The 24714-nt window shown below is 37.7% G+C and overlaps 1 protein-coding gene across 1 annotated transcript in view; it reads left to right on the forward strand.

Moving 5' to 3' along the window:
- The window catches only part of gbe1b (glucan (1,4-alpha-), branching enzyme 1b), a 134578-nt gene extending 112979 nt beyond the window's left edge, over positions 1–21599 (forward strand). Inside the window, exons 15-16 of the mRNA XM_084126694.1 lie at positions 5646–5763; positions 19140–21599. Of these exons, the coding sequence (XP_083982820.1) occupies positions 5646–5763; positions 19140–19199 (178 nt within the window). The 3' untranslated portion in view covers positions 19200–21599. The remainder of the gene's footprint in view (positions 1–5645; positions 5764–19139) is intronic.
- The last annotated feature ends 3115 nt before the right edge of the window (positions 21600–24714 follow it).

The raw sequence follows: 24714 nt of genomic DNA on the forward strand, positions 1-24714 counted from the left end.
TTACCATACCAATCTCCAGAGAGTTGTCATGACAGAAATGTATTAATTATATTATTTTGATGAGTTCAAGTAATGTAAAAAAAAAAAAAAAAAAAAACCATTTCAGGGCTTTAAAACAGCTTTTGAAACCTCTTGACGATCAATTTTATGAAGGTTAAGCATCAGAAAAGTTCAGGCCTATTCGTTGAACAGTGACGTTTGCCCGATGTTTACTACGAGAAAAGGATACAAGATGGTGCTGAGATGATACACCGCGTGCAAACTTCATTAAGAAATGTGGTCGCAGAATCCCTCCCAGTGCCAAGACCTGTTTTCCCCTCGGAGGACAAGCTGCCATTACTGCTGCCACTAACACAAGAAACACGCTATATCACGACCCTCTTCGCAATCATGATCGCGCACACGTTTCACCCTCTCGTCCGCTGTTTTTCCTCCTGTGAGCAAATTGACTTTGATCTCAGGCTCTCCTCTTTGTTCAGCAAGGCTTGGTTGATTACAGTGCTTCACCGCCAGAGCTGCCTGGCCTCAGAGACAAGCATCTGTAAGCGCAAAAAAAACATAATTGCTAAAAGCCTCCAACTGCCAATTTCAGCAGGAGAGCCACTGATGTTACACTGGCACGCTTGCCAGGGAACATTGAATTAGCCATTTTGGGTCTTGTGTATTCGTTTTCACACTCATCTACGCACACACACATACTTTTAGTATTCTTCCGGCACGCTGTTTTCTGTGCTGCCTGTCACATACGCTTTGGTCCTGGGTGACAGTCATGCTTGTCTAATGGGAATGGGTGGTATTGATCAATGCATGAATGCTTAAGGTAGACTTCCTCTTAAAGGATCCCTGTGCCTTATGTATGCTGTTTCTCTCTCCGTCTCCCCGTAGACGTCTTTTTATGAATCTCAGAGTGTGTCTGTGTGAATTCACTGGGGGCGGAACTGATATTCTGCAACGCAGCACTTCTTGCTAACATCTCGCTTCTGGTGCTCTTCCTCCAGAGCCGCAACATCAAATGTTGGCATCGATAATAACGTTATTGGTTTCAAAAAGCCTCAGAAATGCATTTCCAATGGTAGGCAGCCAAATCCCTACTGAAAATCCAGGTCTAAGGGAGTTTAAGATGGTCTCCCTGCCTGGCCAGGCTGTCATGAAATATCGAAACCACTCAAAAACCAGTAAAGCACTCCTAGCTAGATGAGGCTAGGCAGGTCTAAGTGGTTTATTTCCCAGAGGGTGATTGTCACTAAATGCTTTTGACACCTTCAGTCTACTTGCTCTAATGATACATCATGAAATGGTCTGTTAATCATTGGCTGTTCTTCAAAAGGTCAGCAGCAAACAGAGTCAAAGTTGGAGTTCAGGCGTCACGTTACAGCGTTTGATCTGTGTGCAACTTGGTGTTACGCTCTGGTTGATGAGTTCAATGCAATGTGGAACATTGTCACGAGTCATGTGGAAGGACCTTTGTATGAAATTAGCCTGCTTGATTAAATGCTAATGACCAGACTTTATTTGCGATGAGGAAGTGAAGACTGGTTTTAAAATTTGCCACAAAAAAAATTTAGTTTAGTGAAACTTTAAAGTCACAGTTTTAATCAATAAGGCCATTAATCTCAAGTTACAAAGCAAATCTTAGGTTTTCTTGCTAACACACACACAAAAAAAGTTGCTGCCTTAAACAGCCAAGTGGATTGTACTTAAAAATGTCAGTAATTTCAACTTTGCGCTCAAAGTGCAATGTTGGCACTCGAAGTGCAATGTTGTACCAGATGAGCTACTGAGCGAGTTTACTACATCAGAAAAGCCACACATATGGACCTGTTTGTGTGATGCATATGTCAAAATGTATTATTTTACAAACCATGCACTATGTTAAAAGCGTTTTGAGGTCATATCATAGTTTCGTGCGAAGAACCGCGTGAAAACAAGTCTTTATTATTTGATAATCTGCCCCTGTAAATCATAATATGTGTGAAAATGAATTTTGCAGAATTGTTGGTAGAGGCACGTTTTCCCAAAAGGTTCTATACACATATAATACATATAACCAGTGTTTATTTTTAGTTAGCATTTAGCTTAGTTAGTACTGTGGGGTAGTGATGCAGTTTTGCATGAACATTAGCTATATGGGCTGTAATTAATACATAAACGTAAGGTGTTTCCTGCACTTTAAGAGAACTTAAGCTCTTGCATGCTTTACTTTTTGTTTAAAAACTGACAGTATAAGCAACTTGTATGAATCCTCCATTATTCTCTCTGAGAAAAAAGAAGGCATCAGATCATTTTGTTTTTCTCACTCTCTTCCCCATAACATCTCTCGAAATATCCATAACAAAGGAAGTTTGTTCTATCAGTGAGAGGATTCAATGCAAATAGGAGTATGGGGGAGTAGGGTCGGGGGGGCATCTGTCGTCATCCTCAGCAGGAATAATAACGCCAAGCAACACTTCTTTTTAATCATCACTATCAAAGCCGGCAAGCTGGCAGTAAAAGCCAAGTGTGCTCCAGCTCCAGGGCAGAGTAAGAGAGCGTTTGAGGATAACATGAAGACCCACCGCTAACCCATGGGGATAGGAGGTGATTATTCAAGCAGCCAATTAGATGCCTGTCTGCATGTTTGTTACATCTCACAACTGTTTAAACCCCTGAGAGGTAAACAGAGAGAGAGAGAGAGAGCGAGCAGGAATGGAGAGACTGGGGACTCCAGCTTCTCTGTCTATTTCCTTCCTTGTGCCACAGGAATACAGTTGTTTACTTGCACGTTGAAGGTGAAACTGTATATTTACATGGCAAAATGAGCTGGGGTTTTTTGCATGCCACATGACTAAACTAAACGCATTGTGTTTTGTTTTCTCTAGATTTGTAGACGCATGGTACCACATGAGTCATTCGTTCTCAACTGGTCTTGCATCAGGACCCTGTTTTGTGGAACATCGAGTGACGACACAACATGGTACCAAAAGTAAACAGAAATTTCCTAAAAAATAAAAGATTGATAACATAGCAATAAAAAAATTATTACACTTAAAAAAGTGGTCGGTTGACCTTAACTTAAAAAAGTGAGGAAACCTGTTGCCTTAAAATTAAGCAAATAAATGTCATGCGTAATTGAAAGAATTATAGTTATTGTGATATTAAGTACTTGACAATTCCACATAACTTTTTTCAATTACACATGAAGTTTATTTACTTAATTATTTTAAGTCAACTGATCATTTACAGTGTATGTTGTTGTTTTGTCAATATTTGGTTTTTAAATAATTTCTGTTTACTTTTAGTTATTGTTATTGTTGTTGTTGTGCAAATAATAATAATGTTCCCACGGGTCCTTGAAAACCTGGAAAGTTTGTGAATCTGAAAAAAAAACAAAAAAAACATTCATGGCCCTGGAAAGTGCTTGAATTTATTTTGTGCAAGAAGTTTTCTGGAAAAAATTCCATATTTCCTCCGGTCCGCTAATGTGTTATTTCGCCAATACTTCGTGGCCTATGCATACTAGCTTGCTTGATTTGCGTTAGTTACGCGCATTTATGCGTTACGTTAAGTGTTTCCGGCGTGAGGTACTTTGTGTTGAGGTACGTTGTCATGATGTTCACGCGCGCACAAAACTACTACGTTTCATGGTATCATGCAAAAGTTAATATCAGATCATTTTAGAATACAATATAGGATGTACCGAATATTTACATTTACATTTTACATTTAGTCATTTAGCAGACGCTTTTGTCCAAAGCGACTTACAAATTAGGACTAAATTAAGCGAGTCATCGTGAAGAGGAAAAAAACAACGCAAGAAGTGCTCAAAATACGAGGTTCAGGCATTGTTCAGAGTAGCATAAGCCCGGTAAGCGAGGATTTAAAGGAAAAGGAAAGAAATTATTATTATTATTATTATTATTTTTATGAGGTTAAGTGCTCATGGAAGAGATGGGTTTTCAGATGTCTTTTGAATGTTGCCAGGGATTCTGCATTCCGGATGAGGGTGAGGAGAGCATTCCACCAGCATGGAACTGTGAATGAGAATGTTCTGGAAAGTGATTTTGTGGCTTTCTGAATATTGCATAAAACTGAATATCCTTCAGTTTTATGCAAAACAGAAATACAACAAATAGAATATCAGATCTGTCATATGGCCAAAAAAAAATGCAAAAAAAAAAAAAAAATAGTTGCATAGTTGTGTTTGACGCATGAAAACTGTAACAATGTATCTTACAAGGTAACACGATGTAACCTTGCTCTCACTTAAAATGTGTCCCCACATTAAGTCTTTGAATTTGTGGGTATTGGACCTGAAAATCCTTGAAAGGTCCTTGAATTTGAAGTTAGCCAAGGTCAGGGAACCCTGAATTATATTTTATATAATATTGCATAATATTTCTATTAACTATATTGCCTTTTGCACAATAATTTAAGCATTTTTACTCCCTTTTTAAAAACTAAGCCTATTTATTGATCTATTTATTCTTTATTATATAAAGAACTGTTTATTTAACCGTGGATTATTATATGAATAATAGTTTTTTTGTTCTCCCTGCTTGAGAGTCACTGCCATGTCTTTTTTATTTATCTTTTCATTCTTTTTTAGCACTATAGAAAAAAACATGAAATTGACTCTTTATTTTTTACTATTTATTTTAATAAATGTCCCCAATCTTATTGTGCATGACTCATCAGTGCACGTTATTCGTGGGCAAAGAGGTTTTGGAAATCTTTTTTTCAAAATGCAATAACTTTCTCTGCCATTCACTTTTGTGATGTTCTTTTGTACACCCTGGCAAGGCAAAGATATATTAACCAGTTTTTAACCTTACATTATTTTTCCCTTGATATTGTTGATATTGCTTCATGTTGTCTTTAAACAATTGTTCAATACAAGTTTAGCTCCATCCACAGCATCTGTGGGATGCTTTCAATTAGCACAGGTAATCATTTCAACATTAATGCACTTAATGTCTGATGTCTATGGTGCAATCCAGATGTTCAGCAAGTTTTAGCACCTGAACTTGCTTGAATTTTCAAGATGCATGTCCGCTTTTTAGGGATGTATTACTCAAAACCTAAAACACAAAAGCATGAAATAGATTTCCAGTTTTCCACAAAATGTGTCTTCATTATTCTTTTATGCTCTCTGTCAAAGATATTTCTTATTCCGGTCATGAGTCTAGGCAATTACTTTTTTTAATATTTAATTTAGTCAGTGTAGCACAGAGTGAAATTGTGTGAGTGCACGATTGGTGTTGTTTGAAACATTTTTTGATGGAATACATTATTAATATTTTGAAATGGATAAATAATTCTGCCTGGAATTGTTGATGTGGTGGCTCATCGGTTTTATATGGGACAAATGTGTGTCATTGTCTCGGAGGAGCTCAAAGCAATCAGTGCTGTTGACTTGCAGCGCTGCTCTGCATTCTGACAAGAAGAAAGTGGACAAGCTGTTCACATCCAGAACACTTCAGAGTGGACACCATGCTTGCTTTGAATAAATGATAAAAGAAGGTTCATTTGTCCCTGTAAGACCATCAGGTGTAAGCATTTTGATAACTAGAGCACATTTTACTGTAATGTGACTGATTTATCTTCTCCTTCTAATGAGTTCTGTCTCCAGTATCTCCTCTTTGGTTCCTTAACACGCTCTGCTCCAGATACAAAATCAAACTGGACTCGGATGAAATCCAGTATGGAGGCCATGGCAGACTGGATCACAACACCGATTTCTTCACTGAGCCAATGGAATTCAGCGATCGGCCCAACTCTATGATGGTATGCACACAATACTATTTGTTAACATAAACTATACACCATTCCCAGCCCATTCAGAATCTGTTTTTCACAGACAGAAAAATGTGTGTAATGTGAGTATCCTTAATACCACAGACATTTTTTTTAAAATAAATATGAACAAATCAAATTAAAACAATTGTAGCCTTTAAGCATATCTCATTAAGTAAACATTGGCCAAGTAATTAAAAACAAGTAAACAAATTCCCATTTGATTACCCGAGTAAACGTTCAGTAATCAAATAAAGATTAAATCAACTCGTTACAAACACTAGATCAAATTAAAAGCTTCAAATGAAGCAAACAGCAGGGTTCATGTATCTAACAGAAGTACATTATCAGGTATTCAAGCAAAGATTCCGAAATTAAATGTAAATCAACCCTACTTAAATAAATAATTTGCATATTTTGCAATTACATACAAGAAATTACTATGTTTACACAAAATATCCCAGAAAGACAAGCATTTTCACAAAGTGCATTTGACAGTTTACACTAGTAACCATACTGAGGTGGTAAGACACACATAAGACATCCAAAAAATATAAAAAATGACTTCCTTTTTCCATATATCATAGCTTTAAGAATTTTTTGTTTTATTTTCCTGCATTAGCATGCAAAACTCCTCCTGAAAATTGTTTGAAGACTGAAAGAGCATTCATTGAAGTTCAAGACAAGAGTTTGTGATTGAACTAGGGCAATGCACAACATTTTCAACCATGCATTGATAGAGTAATGCATGCACTACATATCTTAAACCATGCAGTCGCTATATAATCATCCTGTTATTGAGGCTACTTTTATGTATTAGGCTCTTTATCAGAGCAGTAATAAATGGGAGTCAAGTGCAACACTATCTGTAGTATAGTTAAGTCTCCATCAGATAAGTTCTTCTATCTCTTGGGTTCCAGCAGTCATATTGTGAATTCTCTTTCCAGAGGCCTTATTGAAATTAAATGCATGGCGTGAAATTTAAAACCCCTGTTTCAGGCTGTAGCTCGTGATGCAAGTCTTCATTCCTCCCTCGCTTCTCCTCTTTTCTTTGTCGCCTCCCTTGTCTCCTCACCTAAGGGCCTGCCGACGATTTAATAAGATCCATAAAAATTCAAAAGCAAACTTTACGTTTTGCTGACTTGTCCTGTTGTCAACATAGTTTTGTAATTGTTAAGCAGAGCGTGTGGAACAATCTTGAGCTTGGAGGTAAAAAGTGTAAAATTAAAGATGTACATAACTGATGTTTGTTTTCTTAGTTGTGTAACACCTTGGGACCACATTAATGGACTGATTTCATGAATCTGATATATTCACCCTCATCTCGTTGACTTATTTTCTTCCTTGGAGAACAAAAGGTGATATTTTTAAGAAGGTTCACGCTGCTTTTTCCCTGCAATGAATAGAAAGATTACACAAGACAGTGTATAAATGTATAGGTGCTTAAACACAATTTTGAATAATTTCAGTGACTTGAATCTTTTGAACTAGTTCAGATTCCTTCAGATTCATTCACTGATTCATTAAGTGACTCTTACTGCATGTTACATGGGCTACATTCACAATGTCAGTTTTTGAGATTGACGACAACCGCATTTACTTGCAGTGTGAGTCTTGAAATGTCCCGTTCACACAGCAACTAAAGTGATAAATTGCAAGTTCGTCTATCGAATCTTCATTAACTGTCAGCAGTTTTTATATCTGAGAGGAGAGTGGAGCACAAGTTTTACCACTTGGTCAGAATATAAACACTTATTATAGGGATATAATATATAATATCTCAATGATACTAAAATAACAATATGTATGAATGAGTCACTGAATCATCTACTCAACTATTTCATTAACTTAGTCAACCAAATCAAGTCTCATTATGATTTGCCTTTATATCTATTTAAAAGAAATGTTTAAGCACCATACATGTTTACAAACGAGATGTTTTGTTCAGTGTCGCTCTAATTCAGTTTCAAAACACTGACTCATTCAGTGAAAGGGTGTGTTCGTTCAGTCGGTCCAGCCAGTGAAATGCTCCTGAACAAACCCACATGTGAGTATCAAATTACTCATGCTAGCAGTCGTCATGTGCTATCTGATATACTGGTAGGTGATCAGATACTGTAATAGGCATTTATTAAATCTGCATTATTTATCAACTGTATTATTTTCAGACTAGTAAATGTGCTGAATCTACTCTGGAAAACCTCAGGGTTTGAAGAGACCTTGTAGGAAACTCAGAATCGAAGACCAGGAGACGTTGGGATCGCGTTCAAACAGAAGTTATTCTTTATTGAGAACTTCGCTGTGCGTTGCTGCAGTTCTTCCAACAGTCTGACTAACGTAACTTTGCATGGTATCTTATAGGCATTCAGTGGGCAGTCCTTAGAGGTGCTGACAGTCCTTAAAAGTCTTGACCTTAAACACTGCCTTAGAGATGACCACTAAATCTAATCATCTAAAGACAATAGAAGCAATTACCCTCAACTGAGATAATGGTACCCCCCAAATTGTATAAACAACACATGGTCACGAGAACTAAGACTAGGTAAACATTCACACAGTTCAACTCTCAGTAGGAAGATCAAAGACTAACAAAACCCCTTCAAAGGAAACTATATTAAATCTAATCAGTAAATGGATGCCCTCATGTTCACCTTGAATGCCCAATACAGTATAGTTCACCTCAGTTTTTTATGTGATGTTATGTAAGGAAGTAGGTTCAGCAGATCTAAAACATATTCTTAAATTTGTAATCCTTCAACCTCAAGGCCTTTGACAGAAAGGCAGCTGAACTAAGCTAAATACATGATTGAAAAAAAAAAATGACTTGGTGATGATTGAATCATTTCTATGCACTGATATTCAGCGTCAAGGATCAGTGCTGGATATTTATTTATTAGTGCTGCTTACTTTCTACAGAAAATCAAGTTTTTAGTGTTGAGCTATTGTTTTGAGATGTACTGTACCCTTAGCCTGGAAATCCAGACCTAAATCTAAAAGATTAATGGTCTGGCGTCGACTAATGAAAATCGGCCAGCTCGAGGGGCGGCACCAAGCATGCATTTTAAAATCTCACTGCACCCAATTGGATAACACTATGACCAATCACAACAATAAACCCCATATGCTTAGCTACCAGCGGAGCTAACTGGTAGATTAGACTCTTACCGTATCCGGTCGGCAAAACAGCAAAAACGTCCTTCTTGCAAAGGAACGATTCGAGCGGCGTCTTCTGTTCCTCTTTTAGATAAAAAGCCAAGTCTAACTCGTTCATTGTAGCGGCCAAAGCCGTTTCAAACAACTGGTGTTCATCCAAAGCCATCTTGCAATGTTTACTAAAGACTTCGACGTCACAGTGCTGTCATCATCTGTTTAGCTCGCCTCTGGCCCGCCTATATCAGATAACCCGATGTGATTGGTGCAGCTCAGATCGAGGGGCATATTTAATGAGCATCATTATTCGACACCAGAGTAACTCGCTGAGCAAATTCAACTTGTGCTCTCGCAAGAACTCTGGATTACCAGGGTACTGTACCGTCCTCAATGCATTTGAAAATGAATGTTCTGTTTGTTGCGGTTCTGATATGACTTGACCCTGTGAAATTGATAGTGATGCATTAGTCTGAATATATATTGAGCCATTTAATGCTTTAACTTAACGCACGACTCAAATGCATCCATCCAGATATAAACGCTTCTGTTGGTTAATGAAGATTTGGACGGATAAACTCGCAGCTTGATTGGACTCGTCATGTCAAAAGTGATAAGGGTTTTATGGACGTCACCATCTTTGATATCACTTTAGTCATTGTGGGTAAGAGGATAAGGGCTTGACTCTTGTTGCACGTTCATACAGACAGTTTTCGAGACGCTGCTGTAAGTTGCTGTGTGAAGTCTGTGAACAGGACATTTTGAGACTCACACCTGTAAGTAAATGCGATCGTCAATCGTTGTACACTCTTAAAAATTAAGGTTTCACATGCATGCATAGAAGAGCCATTTTTGGCTCCCCAAAGAATCTCTCAGTGAACAGTTCCTCATATATGACCCTGGACCACAAAACCAGTCACAAGGGTCAATTTTCTCAAATTGAGATTTATACGTCACATGAAAGCTGAATAAATAAGATTTCCATTGATGCAAGATTTGTTAGGATAGGACAATATTTGGCTGAGATATGACTAGTTGAAAATCTGGAATCTGAGGATGCAAAAAAATCGAAACAATGAGAAAATCGCCTTTAAAGTTGTCCATTTATGTTCACGATTGTGCTGCATCCACTCACAAAAATATTTTTTTATATATATATTTATGGTAGGAAATTTACAAAATATCTTCATGGAACATGATCTTTACTTAATATCCTAATGATTTTTGGCATAAAAGAAAAATCGATAATTTTGATGTAATGTATTGTTGGCTATTGCCACAAATGTGGTCCAGGGTCACACATAACCTTTTTTCTTAGTGGGAAGAACATTTAAAAAAATCTAATGGTCCTATTTTCACTTTAAAGAACCTTTTGTGAAATAGGTGTTAGCCATAGGTGCCAATGAAGAACCTTTATTTTTAAGAGTGAACGATTTTTAAAGTACATAGTTTGCAGCACACTCCTAGCTTATTTTTTCGAATGTACTTTAACCCTCATGTGAAGTACATTGAGTTCTGCCCAAGACTTTCTGCTCCCTGTGCAAAACCTCCTCTTTTATCTCCTCTGGAAGCCCCAGCTGCATTAAGACAGCCTTCATCAATTAAACCCCTAAAATTACACATTCTCTTTTTTCTTTCTTTTAGCACTTTATTAATTCAGAAACCCCTATATCGCTTCCCACCCACTTTCTGCCAAACGCAAAGTTTATTTTAACAAGCGTGTGACCAGTAGCATTCCCAGCAGGGAATAAAGCGAGACACAGACAGACAACAGAGCGGTATTCGTCGGAGATTTCGCTCTGATATTTGTCTTTTCCGAAGCTCAGAGCTGACACACCTGCATAAGATAGAAATTAATCATTGTGATTGTTGGCAGGTGCCACAGTACGGTCCCTTTCTGCTCAATTTTTCTCCATGATTTATTTAAGGGCCGCAACTTCAAAGTCAATGCCAGTGTGCGTAAACTTTGCCTCCCTCTTTGCTGTTTCTTCCCTTTAATGGGTCCATCAGCTCACCACCTCCGTTTCCATGAGTGACAATAAACTCATTTGCTGTCTGAAGGCGTTGCAAAGGCTGACACATCGCGCTCTTAAAGCGACGCATTCGGCAGAATCAGGTATGCGGCAGGATGACTGCGGAGGCGCCGAGCAGCAAATGAATGGAAAATTCTACCCTTTCACTTTGCAATGATGAACAAATATGAATTCCTTGCCCCAGGCGTCCATTTGGTGCGAGCGTCGTCTGCGCTTTTACGTCTGTTTCCTAAAGTTTTGCATATGAAATGGATTGTTTGAATTCCAATGATATTCATGAGACACTAATTGCGAAATGCCTGTGAATCACCCCTTTTGAGGTTTTCCAGAGCTAACAAGACTGCTTAGCTCGATCCTCCATCAGAAACATGAAATTTACTAAATTAGTATATGAATAATGTCCGGCAGTGAACTTTCTAGTTGTTCAACACATTTCTGTGCATGTGATAGATCGTATAATTTGCAGTTTTGTATTATTTATTATCATTAAAATAAACCATAAAAAGTTTTCAGCTCTTAGAGTTTGTCTTTGAAGAAAACTCAAAGTTTTCTAGTTTTTAGTGTTCATAAAAATAATTAAAGAAATTACAAATTTAATTAGTGAACTACATTTTACATCTTCTTAAAGGGATAGTTCACCTAAACAATGAAAATTCTCATAATTTATTTACCCTCATGCCATCCCGGATGTGCAGTAGATAACTTTCTTCAGATAAACACAATGAAAAGTCCATAAAATGAAAATGAATGGCTGCCACTTGGTTGACGCTTAAAAGCCACACACAGCGATCGTGACTGCAATCCATACGACCCCAGTGTCTTCTGAAGTGAAACGATAGTTGTTTGTAACTTTTTTAACTATAAATCTTGCTTCCGGTCTACTGTCTTGCGAGCATTGCTGGGTTGATAACTTACAAATTATAGGCACGCCTGAAAGCCGTGCTTCTTTGGAAGCAGAGCCAAACGCAAAGTTACAAAAAAATGCTGTGCACACCACCATGCGAAATGGGAGCTATGTCCGAAAACTGAAAAATGCTGCCTTCGGAGGATGGATTCCAAGGTAGGAAGGCATCAAGGTACGTCCGAATCTAATGTTAGCTTCGCTTCCTGGGCCCTATCTTGCACCCAGCGCAATTGACTTTGTACACCGCATTGTTTCATTCCTATTTTGCACCCGACGCACAGCCGACGCACAGCGGACTTTTCCCTCGGCAGACGCACGTCGGTAAATTAGGGAATGATCTTGCGCTCCCGGGGGCGGTTCAGCGAAAAGAGGCGGCGTGTTTCAGCGCAAAAATTCCCTGGTGCTATTTTGCAGTTCCAGAAAACAATTCCGCCACAGACCAGGAAAAACCTAGTCTAAAGACAGTGGCACGTTTTCAGTGGCGCGTTCAGATGCTATTTTAAAGGCGCATGCTTGGCCATAATGTAGCGTGTGCACAACGTGCATACACTCTGATTCTCTCATCTACACACAGACGCAGCAGTTGCCATTTTTGCAAACCATACATAATTACAAGGAAAAATATTCCACACGAGGGAAATCATTGTAGTGTCCATGAAGATTTGAAAAAATAGGCATAAATCTAGCTTACACATTTACCCAAATTATTATACGCCTGTTTAACCGAAGCTAATTTGGGTGGGTTTCTCCCATCCCCAATGTAACTTCTCTGTCTTTTACGGCCCTGACGAGAACGTCGGTCTCCTCGGTGTGCCTGGCAAATCCGCCGTTACAATAGCAATCCGCCATGGTACAAGCGCGCCTGCTCTTAAAGGGAATGTGAGATGACGCTCTGATTGGTTTATTTCACGTTACGCCCAAACCACACCTATGAATAATGAATCTACTTCAGACCAACCCATTTTAGATTTGCCCACAAAGTTACTTGCGTTTCGCGTTTGATACTTGTGTTTCAGATCGTTAAAATAGCGCTTCCTGTCTCCTGATATTCCTTCATCTGATCAATTTTTGAAGGCAGCATAGACGTATCCTTTACTGCCTTTGATATCCCACAATACTGTGCATTCCATTCTGTGACAGTTGAGCTAGAAATAAAGATGGCGTCTGAAAGTTGCGGTTAGTGGTCAGTTTGTGTATAAATGTATGTTTTTAACCAACATTTATCACTTTTGATGTAATTTCTAGCAAGAAATTACTATTGTAGTAATTAAATATTCGCTTAAGTTATCACCAAAGTTCTCTCTATTTTGTTGTAGATAATTAAAACGTTATGCTGCCTCAGAAGTCTCTCCGAATTCAGTTTCGTGAGGCGCCTTTGTGTGCAAATGCTGCCTGCAGAGTCATTACCTGATAAGAGAGCGGCTGCCTAAGTTGTGGGACGCAGCCGGGGTCTCGCGCATTCTACTTGCACGACCGCCCACACCGCGATGACATCATTTTTGTCTCGCACACCTTCGCACTCGTGCAGACATGGACTACCACTCCTCACATGATCTTCACAATGCACTTATGGTGCGTTCACGCTATGTCTTTATTACCGTAACTATTCTCAAACTGCTTGTAGAACTTGTAATTACAACATGTAAACTTGTAATTTTCTGAGAGCTACGACCTTGTACCAGTTGTACCACCTGACCACTGCAGATTTTAGGTGTGTTCGATTTGAAGAGGTGCTGTGCAGACCGATCGGTGTATAACATCAAAGTACAGCGGGAGCGATTCGAAAGCATACCGAGCTTTATTTACAGCAATTACAACATATTGTCAAGTGTCACAACGTCCCTTTCATGATCGATCATATGACGGTAGACTGGAAGCAATGATTTATAGTTAAAGAAGTTTTAAATAATAGTATTTCTCTAACACACACCTATCGTTTCACTTCAGAATACGTTAATGAATTCATCCACTGGGGTTGTATGGATCACCTTCACAATCGCTGTGTGGCTTTTCAAGCGCCATTCGATGGCATTATATGCACTCGCAGAGATGGATTATTTTCTCAAAAAAAGAAAGAAAGTCATATTCATAGGGGATGGCATGAGGTTGAGTAAATTATGTGAGAATTTCCTAATTTTTTTCTCAGATATTTGAGTACAGCAGTAATTGATTTCTCATATATTCGGTATTTTCATGCATTGCTGAACAATAATTAGGAGTTCAGCATTACCTGCATGTCAATTATTCACAAGCATCTCATACTAAATTCTTGTCACTCATGATTTAAAAAATACACTTCACTACCATCCAAACATTCCTTTTATTTGTTGTCTTTTTGTCTCAAATTGCTGGATTTAATTACATACTACTGGATGTGCAGTGTATCATGTAAGCATTGTTATTTTTTTGCCCTCAATCTCAGTGTCCACGCACCACAAATCCATATCCAGCCGAAGCTTCTTGCTCTGCTTCAGTCAAGAAGCACTTGAAAAGGGCTCAGATAAGAGACAGGTGTGTGAGAGTTTAGTCGGTGAGTGTGTTCTCCTGAGACTTGCAGAACATGGGTTTGAGGGGGAGAAACAGCGGATTGTTTTGGAGTGTTCTTGTTTTAAGGTTACACAATGTGCCCGTCTTCAGAAGGTCATCATAAGACTCCGACATCTCCCCGAGGAACGTGAACCAGGCTTGTTTTGCGCATGATGTGCACTGATCCGGCTCGCCTTAACATCAACCCGCTGAAGCCGTGTCCTCAAAGGCTCTTCTGATTATTCCTTGAAACTCTGTACCTCACAAACCTGCTCCGGGGAAGCAGTGAATTTCACGATTCGAGAGGCTGTATTTCTATTTGAGTCTATTTCGTATATCTTCAATTTGTTTATGCATCAATCAGTGGCCCTGTACCTTTCATTTACTTTTCAAATTCTCTTTTATGCTGATCACAAAGAGAAGGTCTAATGATTTACTGTCCTTGAAGCAGAAAGCGCTTGAGCTGCCACATGTGCCATCAAGGCCTTCAGACACCTGCTATTTGGCTCCTGCCAGCCTTTCCACAGTTCTTATAACAAGCATTGAAATGTTGGGTTCGGAATAAAGTGGACCTAAAAAGCATGATCACACTTAAATGTCACAGTAATATACAGTATAACAAAATATCAAATTAAGTGGTTTAATTGTTAACAATAACAAGACGTCACAGCACAATTTACAGCCTTTTAATTTAAAAGACTTAATTACCTTGACACACATCATGAGTCATCTCTATGATGTCATTTCCTGTTTTTTGTTTTTTGTTTTTTGTTTTTTCTGATTTGGCAGTCAAAAGTTGGTTGAATACTATTACTTTGACAAAACTTAGTTTCCTTCTTTTAATGAGGGTTTTTCTCTTCATTATAATATCAGGACAACTGCATCCCCCTGGCATTTGAGACTTTATGCCTTCAAAAAAAATCTAAATGAATTTTAATTAAGAAATTATCATAAAATACTGTCGAATATTCAAGTGATCGTATGTGTGAATTGCATTTGAATGAATTTTTGAATAAATGAACAGATGAGCATCATGTGATTGACCCAACTATGCACGCTTCCTAGTTTTAAACTGAGTGCTATTAATACCAATTGTATCTCAATTAAGTTCGAGTCCAAACCTTTTATCCCCATTGCATATTCTCGACTGCACGTTTAATCAGACACATCTATATTCAAAAGCCAGAATCAAATTTGAAGGGATCCCATTCTATTTATGAAGTTCATATTGCATTGGTTGCAATGATCAGCATGTGTGTGGCGTGCTGTAATAATGACATTGGAGACCTCTGCTGTTCTTTGTTGGCTGATTAATCCGCCATTTGTCACCATTGTTTTACGCAGCTCTGGAAAGTAAATGTTGTTGACACACGACGGCTGTGGCGCAGTGGTGGTTTTTGTCTAGACAGGTGCTGTGATTCACTCTCTCAGTCATCTGGCTCTCTCTCCACAGCAGTTCCGACTCTGTTTAATTAGTCACCGATGACTGTTGCGAGTTGTTCGGCTCCCGTGGCTCTGTGGAGGAATTGGCAGCGAGCAAACATGTTCTGTGGTGTTCTCCTGAGATATATGAGTCCTGAGGGAAGCTTCCTTGCAGAGGAAACGGCGCTCGATGGGTCAAGGATGCATGCTGAAATCTAGATTGCAGTATGAACATTTTTTATTTCCCTGATTCCTGTAGAGGATTGTGCTGGAGTAGCAGAAGGGTTCACGTGGTGGGTCCACCTACAAGGAAAAAGCTCAATGTGAATTTAAATGATGGTCTTGTTGTGAGTGATAACAGGTCAATTCAACTAATTCGGATCACTATAATTAAAGTGTAACTTAGGCGATTTTCAATCTGCTTTGTATTTTTACAATGTCGGTAGTATATGTAAATGAACAATGTTTACTTGTTCTCTGTGTTACCTAAACTGAGAAATTAATGTTTATTTGTCAGCAAAAGTCCGTCGGATGACACGAAACACACCGTCCAGTGAATTTTGAGCTTCCATGAAAACTATATTCCCTGCCCACAAACAGTCGGATTGACAGGGTTATTAACAAAACAGTTATCATTAGGGTAGGTTTCTCACTGAAAATTTTTGGTATCGTATTTTGTCTACTTTTTAAACAGCATTATGGTAAAAATACTATGGCAACATCTTTTTTACCGGCAAGCGACAATGTTTTGCTTCGGGATGTTGGGCAGAAGGTGCTCTCTGTTCCTTATCTTCCCAATTAACTGACAGAATGACCATTTCTTTCACTTTTTCCCTTCCGTTTGGCCTAAAACACTGTGTTCGTAGTCATCCAGTTTGAAATGTTGACTACAAACACAGGTTTTTTAAGATTTACAAGTCTTTGCAGCCTTTAGCTTCCGCCTACAACACGCTGAATCTTTCACTGGAAACCGAAAGTAACTCCCGATTAACTTTTACTCTTTGAATTCCTGCACCCAGGAACAATACAAGTCGACACCATTATGACTAAAAGTTTGCTAAGAAGTATTTCCTTTTAAAGCAAGGCGGTAATTAACTCTGGTCAAGCGTATCCATAGCAGACTGGTGGGAGTGGCGTTGAACAGCAACATTCCCAGTGCATTATGGGTGTTGAATGTTTACTTTCTCTAGTCAAATAGCACTGATTTCAATCCTTTTCGTCTTTCTTCCATGTATTCAGCCAAGTTTTAGTGAAAGGCCGTTTTCTTTTTCGTTCTTTTCTTATACTGCTTAACAAACGCCCCGATGCCGTCCACCCTGCTGAGAGCGCCGTTTAGATGAATATTTAAATATGTGCTGCGCGCTTTCCTCTCAATAACAAATTAAACACACAACAAAAATGACAGCGGTGAGGAAAGCATCGGATCATAGAGATGTGGATATTTTTGCACCAGCTCTGCGATTCACCGGCAGCATGTTGACAGATAAGGACATTTAATTACAGAATAGATCTGGCTATGTGAGACTATAGTTTGAATTAATCTCTTTTCTTTGCATGACACATTGACATCACAGTACAGAATGGCTCTTTCGGCATTATCCTGAACATTGTATAAGCATTCGTTCGTTTCATGTGTCATAGAAGGGAAGAGAGATTCTTGGGAACGCACGTAAATGTCACATGCTTTGGATTTTCCCGGCAAAAACATCCCAAATCCTTCACATAAAAAATCAGTCTACAGGATTTCATAGACAACCTGTCGGTAATCATCTAAATTAACTAGGAAGGTTGTACACTTTACATAATATATTTATATTTAGTTTACTTATAATAATTGTGTTTGTTGACTTGAAATGTTTTTTTCTATTAAGGTCCACGTAATTATGTCTCAACTTAACAGTACAAAATCCTAACGTGTTGTCTAAACACAAACCATTTATGTTAAGTAAAAAAATTCTTACATCCAGAGGGTGGCAGTATAGTGCGACGCCAACTGCCATTTTACCCTAACTTAATTTGATTGTGTTCAATTATGTAACATTTAAGTTTACTTAATCCGTTTGTGTTGGATTACATGAATGATTTGTGTTGCATTAACTGAAACTGGGCAGTGCTTGTTAGTTCCCAGCATGCTTTGCATATGGTTGAAGAGAGAATAAATGTTAAAATTAAGTGTTATTTTATGTTTTTTTGAGAAAATGAGAAAAGAGGAAGACTTGATAGTGTGTAAATGTGTTTAATGTTCAATTACGTTGGAATTATTAGAACCATTTAAAATACAGTGGGTTACCATTGTGGAGAAGTGTGGAGCATTTTGTTTGGCTGTGGACTGATTTGGATACTTTTACTGCTTTGGTTGAAGGAGCATGTAAATCTTAGCATTTAAGATGCTAATATGTGTTACTGCTAGCAAATAGCTAGCTATAGTCTATTCATTTAATTATGTGTCACTAAAATAAATAAAATATGAATGGGTGAATGAAAATAACAAACACATAAGTTGAATGCAAATTAAGTAAATTAGTTGGGTTGACACTATTAAATTAAGCTGTGTCCAACCATAGTAAATAAGTTGAATCAACCTTAATAAATTAAGTTGACCCAACGTAAGTACATTAAATTGGAATAACAGAATTGCATAATGCTGAAATAAAGCAAGTTAATCATGTGGAAATCATTTCCATGATTTTTTTATGTTCATTCAAATAGTTATTTTTTTGAGTGCACTTTAAGTCTTTTGAACAACCATATGAAACCAACATGAATACAAAGATTACATTTCTAAAACTTAACACGTTTTAAACTATGGGTTTTTGAAGTCTTGGACCCTTTATCATTGCCCCATTTAGTGTTATAAAAATAATCTAGAGCATTTTAGTTTTCACAAATATGTTGTGTGCTTAAGTGCAAAAATTCAAATTTCAAAAAACTTTTAATTTTTAATGTACAGATGAATTGTAGTGAAGGAAAATCTTTGTCCTTCCTGCTATTTGAGTCAACAACTCTTTCCATAGTGAAATGAGATCGTTGAATTTTCATCGAATTAGCTTAATGCTGATAATGAATTCAAACACACAAATTCCTGCACATCCCTGTCATGTACATATATTAAACACTTCTGCATATTTTTGCCTCATGAATGTGAAAAGCACATGCAGACTCCACTTGGGCCTAGTCATAGCTGTAGTCTAACTTTCGCTTGAAACTTTTTCACATTCCACAGTGCTTTAGACATTGAAACTTTTTATGTTATGCATTGTTTCAAAATACAGTGCCTCAAACAAATGCTGAGTCCCTTTGATCTCTTTCCCTCTGTGGCTCTTCCACTCTCTCAGGTTTACATTCCCTGCAGAACCGCTATTGTTCTGGCCAACGAGGAAATCGATTACTGCTAGTGAAACACAATCGGCGATTCACCGCGAGATGGAAAGCCAGCACGCTTCAACCTACCTCCATTCACAGCGTGTTTGCCATCATCCTTTAGAAACCACACATTTTCCCTGTGAACTGCCACCAAACTCAATTGAGTACAAGATGTTGTGAATACCTTCTAGGCCATTTCATCTCAGGTAACTTTTCCTGTCATTGTTCACACATTAATAATGAAGAACATCGCTCTGCTCCAACTTAGATAAAGTTTAATCAAAATCAGTATAACCCCACTATTTCACTAATGCCTAGGTTTATTTGTTTCATAAAGATCTTGCTGTGGTTGTGGTTATGCGTGAAATTACTATTCAACAGTAAATAATGTTGAAGTTTATAATCACTAAATGATAATTTGACTGTGGCCAGTATTATAAGCAATATTTGTCAGCACTGTATTTGTAATACCGTAAATAATTGTGAAAAGTAAATATAATTAATTGACAATAAGTGTGATCTGTCTGCTATTTAATTTGAATATGACTCAAGCACTTTTTGACATTCTATGTCAGTGATGGGAACTGTTCTGTAAAAATATGAATTTGAACCATGTATTAATTCATCCAAGTTAAAAAAAATGGGATGTATCAATTACATGTCAGTTTCATAGTGAGCTCAGTTGAATTATATATTTTTAATACATAAACTCTGTGTCATAAAATCTAAGTTATAAGTTCTGACAGGCTGTTGTTCAGTGCCTTCAAAATATTTTCAATCATAACCAGGATTTGATAATATTAATTTCACTTACTAAATTAGATTTTTTTATTATTATTATTTTAAAGGGGACATATCATGCTAAATCCACTTTTTTAGCCCTTAAATGCATTTTGTTGTATATTTGGAGTGTTTAGAAGTACAGAAAAGTTGAAATTATTCTCTTCAGGTGCTTCGTTGATATCTTTATATTCTGTTTTGGTCATATTTTTCAACCTGTTCCGATTTTTCTGTTATCTATGACGTTTTTTGAACTATTACGTCACAGTATTTGCAGCGGAACTGCCAAATAAGGACATTGACTTCCGGCCCAACACTTCGATCAATCCGCCATTTTTATTTCTCGCTGCAATTTTGTAGTCCAAGCTAAAGGATGCAGAAGTTACGAGAGGGTAAGTTAAAATGTTCGGTTGTTGGATGTAGTAACCCACACGCTTCATTACACCGTCTAATGTAGATGAACTGCCGCGCTTATGACAGGGCGCATGTTAAACTGAAAGAACGAGCAGAGAGAGAGAGACCCGGTCGCGCGCGCGCTCACTCTCTCTCTTCAGAGCCAGGCGAAAGTGTAAACAAGACTTCACCGTCTCCAAACTAGACGCTGTCTTGCTCTCTCTCCCTCGCACATATTAATCAAAATAAATGATGGTAAAAGGTGGTAAAAGGTCGGAAGACCAAAGTTTAATGTATAAATACAGTAACACACCATTGCGATACATCCATATGAAGACGTTGTTCTGCAGGTTCGTCGTCTTCATTTTCATCTCGCACCGGCTCCGACTCTGGCTCGAACATGTAAGGCTGGCTGGACAAGTCTTCCGTTGTTGACATTTTGTTAATAACGTGTGAATAAAAAGTTTCTGTGCCGCTAGATAATCGTATCTCTGCTATCAAACTACAAAAATGGCCGAACGGGGTGGAGTTGAACCGAGTGTCACCGCTACAACCTGGAGAGGGGGCGGGGTATTAAGTGTCTCAATTGTATTTAAAGAGACCGCACCAAAACGAGTTGCTCTCAGACGCACATCAGAAAAGGGGTAGAAAAGGGGCCTGTGGAGCTATAATAATGAGGAATTCAGACCCAAGCATTGCAGTTCCGCTTTATATAGACTACAAATGTATGATTTATATGTAAAAAGGAACAATTTAAAAGCATGATATGTCTCCTTTAAAACAAAAGCTGTATTAACACAGAGATGATATAGCTTGTGCTAATAGTAATAATGAATTAATTTTCAGTTGTGCAAATTCACTTTCCAAAATTCATGTTTTATAGTATATTTTCCACTTTCTCTTCACTGACCACAGATTTTGTAGCACCGATAGAGATCCAAAAATAAGTCTGTGTGCAGAAATACATGTATTATTATCCTGAAGCTTCTCTCATCAAAGCGTCATAGGAGACACTTTTTGCTCTGTCTTGTTGTTATGTGGCTCAAAGAATCTAAAATTGCCCTTATTGAATTTGATGATTGTAGATGTGCAGTAATATAACCTGTTATACTGAGAAATGGCTTTCCAGAAAGCATCTTGAATAAAGGTTTACGCTAATTCTACATGATTTTTGTTATTTCGAAATTCCCGCATTTATTGTCGAATGGTTTTATTTATGAAAATTGAAACAAAAGCATTAAAAGCAGTCAAATTCAAAAGTTATCCTTGTGATGGTCAACATTTGTTTGTGTGCAATGTTAAACACTGGGCTATTTGTGTGTGTAAGCCATATTAACTGGAAATAAAGCACTTCTAGAAAGAAAGAAGGACTGCTGGTTTCTTGCTCTTATAGAGCTCAACAGAGTTTTGGAAGTAAAATCATATTCAGTTCTCAATTTTTAGCAATTAAATTAGCATTTTAGTTTGCTGTTATCACGAAAACAAGCTCAAGAATGACCACTCAAATATTTAACTAATGACAAAGTCAATCTCCCTTTACGATAAACTAGTCAAGTATAGCTAATGTTGATTCAGTTACAGTATGTCATGTGCAATTCTTCATGGGATGAGTGGATCATTCCCTCATTAAAAGAAGTACAAGATATCTGTTTTCTATTTCTCGATTATATTTTTGCTTTGAATCATTTGGGTCTTTGTTGGTTTAGCTTAAAAGTCTTTACTGAAGAATTTTTAAAAATGTATATGGAGAAAATAAATGTTATTTAATTAATGACAACAACAATAGATATTAAACATATTTATTAAGTGTATAATTTCACCAGAAGATAAAGTCCCTGACAGAATGTTGATATCCAACAGACATAGAAATACTCTACGGGTCCCATGTAGTGATATGATGAGGTGTTTCGCATCATAGTTATTACTAGATCATATATACTTGCAGTTTTCCTGTAGTTCTTCAAACTGTAGAGCGTTGGCGCTTACAACGACAAGGTCATGGGTTCGATTCCCAGGGAAAGCAAGAACTGATATGAATGTAAATGTGTACCTTGAAATGCAACGTAAGTCGCTTTGGATAAAAGCGTCTGCCAAATGCATAAACGTAAATACTATTTTATCACGACTAAATCGCTGTACATACCAGTACAGAGCCCCTAAAGGGACATGGTGATGGGGAAAAAAATGAGATATATTTCAATATATTTATCTTTTGTGTTCTCTCGCAAATGTTTTGCGTTCCCCGAGAAACTTTGCGTTGGCTCGCAAAGTCTTAAGAGTTTTGCGAGGGAACGCAAAACATTGGGGAGAGGAGGGTGGCCCTCCAGGAGCAGTTTTGGACACCCGTGCTTTAGGGGCTCAGTAATTGACCAGTCAGAAGTAAGATCCAGAACTGGTCCCTTTTATTATGAGATGTATGCAACTCGTCATGCTTCTAAGGTAGATATTTGCCTGTTAGTCTGGATGTGCTTTCACAGCCATTGATCACAGGCAAATTTGCACTGAGAGCTTGTCAGGCTTAATGCAGTGATTGTATATAGCGATGTTTAAAAAGGCTTTGTCTAGTGACAGTGACATCTTTATCACTGAGATTAACATATCAAGTCTCTAAAGTGCTCAAAAAACAGACAACAAACCACATCCTCATGCACTGATAGGCCTTTTTATAGCTTACTCTATTAAAGTGTTATGTAACTCACCAGTGCATGTTTATTTTGAGTAATATTTCTTGTGGTAAACTATGGAAACCCATTTTCGGCTCAAGAATAAAATGTAATTGTGAGATAAAGTTATTCTTATTCAGCTGAAGTCAGTTCAATGTTGATTCAGTTCAATACAGATCATCAAGTGAAGTTTACCTATTTTCAAGAGTCACATTATGAGATATAAAGTCCCAAGAGAAATAAATTTGCAGTTGTGAGGTATTAAGTTAGAAAGTACTAACTTAAGTGAGATATAGTCACATTGCAAGATATAAAATCACCAACAACAAAGAAAAACACAATTGTGAAATATGAACTCACATTTTGTGATAGTAAGTCACATTTTGAGATGGAAAGTCACAAATAAGATCACAATTGTGGGATTTACAGTCACTAAGAGATATAAAATCACAAACACGAGAAACAGAGTCACAAGCAGTGTTGAAAAAGTTGTTGTACTAAGTTGCATTGTTTTCCCATGTTTTCACTGACAGCTCTCCTGTCCGCATGTTGAGAGAAATCGGGAGTAGAAGCGTTGTGTGCGCTGTGTAAACATGATGATTATTGTAGTTCTGGACTAAATGTGTGACCATTTACTCATCTCACTCACTCACACAAAAAAAAATCTGATTCAGTATTCATCACAATTAATAAAAACGGTGAAATGAAAACTCTGAATATTACACAAACCTGCAATAATTAAATATGTTACATAACACAAATATACTTTTATGTATTTAATCTTACTTTATTAAACAATGTCTTTGCTGCTGACCTTCCATGATCAACCAAGTGTTGTTCCTTCCTTCTCCTGTGTCCTATTCTTCTGTGATCCGGAATGGCAGCACAGCTGAGAGCAATAGAGTCTGGCTGCAGACCTGCACTTGCACTCTCAGACCTGCACTCTCAGACACCAGCGCTTCCTCTGCCTGTGACGTCACTTGCAATCGACACAAATTAACCGGAAATATGTTTCCAGCAGTAAATATTATATTATTTATTTTTTCAGGAAATAAAAAAAAAAACACTTTTTTTTTTGAGTTATTAAACATTGTATCGTTAAAGTTGGTATTACCTTATATTGCGATCATATACTGTTGTGTACCAACATTAACACAACATTTCCCCAAAATCATGTTTAATCGGAGATACTAGATAATAGATGTATGACTTGGGAGCAGGGAGATACGAGGTTACGCTGTCATTGATTAGAATGGTACGGACACAGACGTCGCTGCTGCCAGCAGTGTTCATCAAAGTCTGCGGTCGCGTTGAGCCTTTTGACAAGAGATAAGGCTTTAAGAGCTATTCAAATTTAATGATTGTGGTCACATACATCTTCCTAAACTCCATTTTAAACGTTTAAGATATATGAGTGATGCAATACCAAAACTAGGCTGTCTAATAGGCGGAAATTAGCCTAATCTGCACGCAAACTTACCTTCGTGGCTCACAGGCTTCCTTCTGCACCGAAGCATTACAGCTATCGATTTTTAACAAAACATGCCTACTCAAATGTATCTAACCTAACTATTTTCACTCGTTATTGTCTAAAAAACATACAGAATTATCCAAAGATAGGCTTACTTGGCGCCAGTAACTTAGGCAGACCTTTTTTCTCCCATAAATTAAAACCTTGCTACTTGGGGTATTTTACATGCATAGTGCCAAC

Source organism: Abramis brama, assembly GCF_963993115.1.
Source record: "Abramis brama genome assembly, chromosome: 10".
Taxonomy (NCBI): Eukaryota; Metazoa; Chordata; class Actinopteri; order Cypriniformes; family Leuciscidae; genus Abramis; species Abramis brama.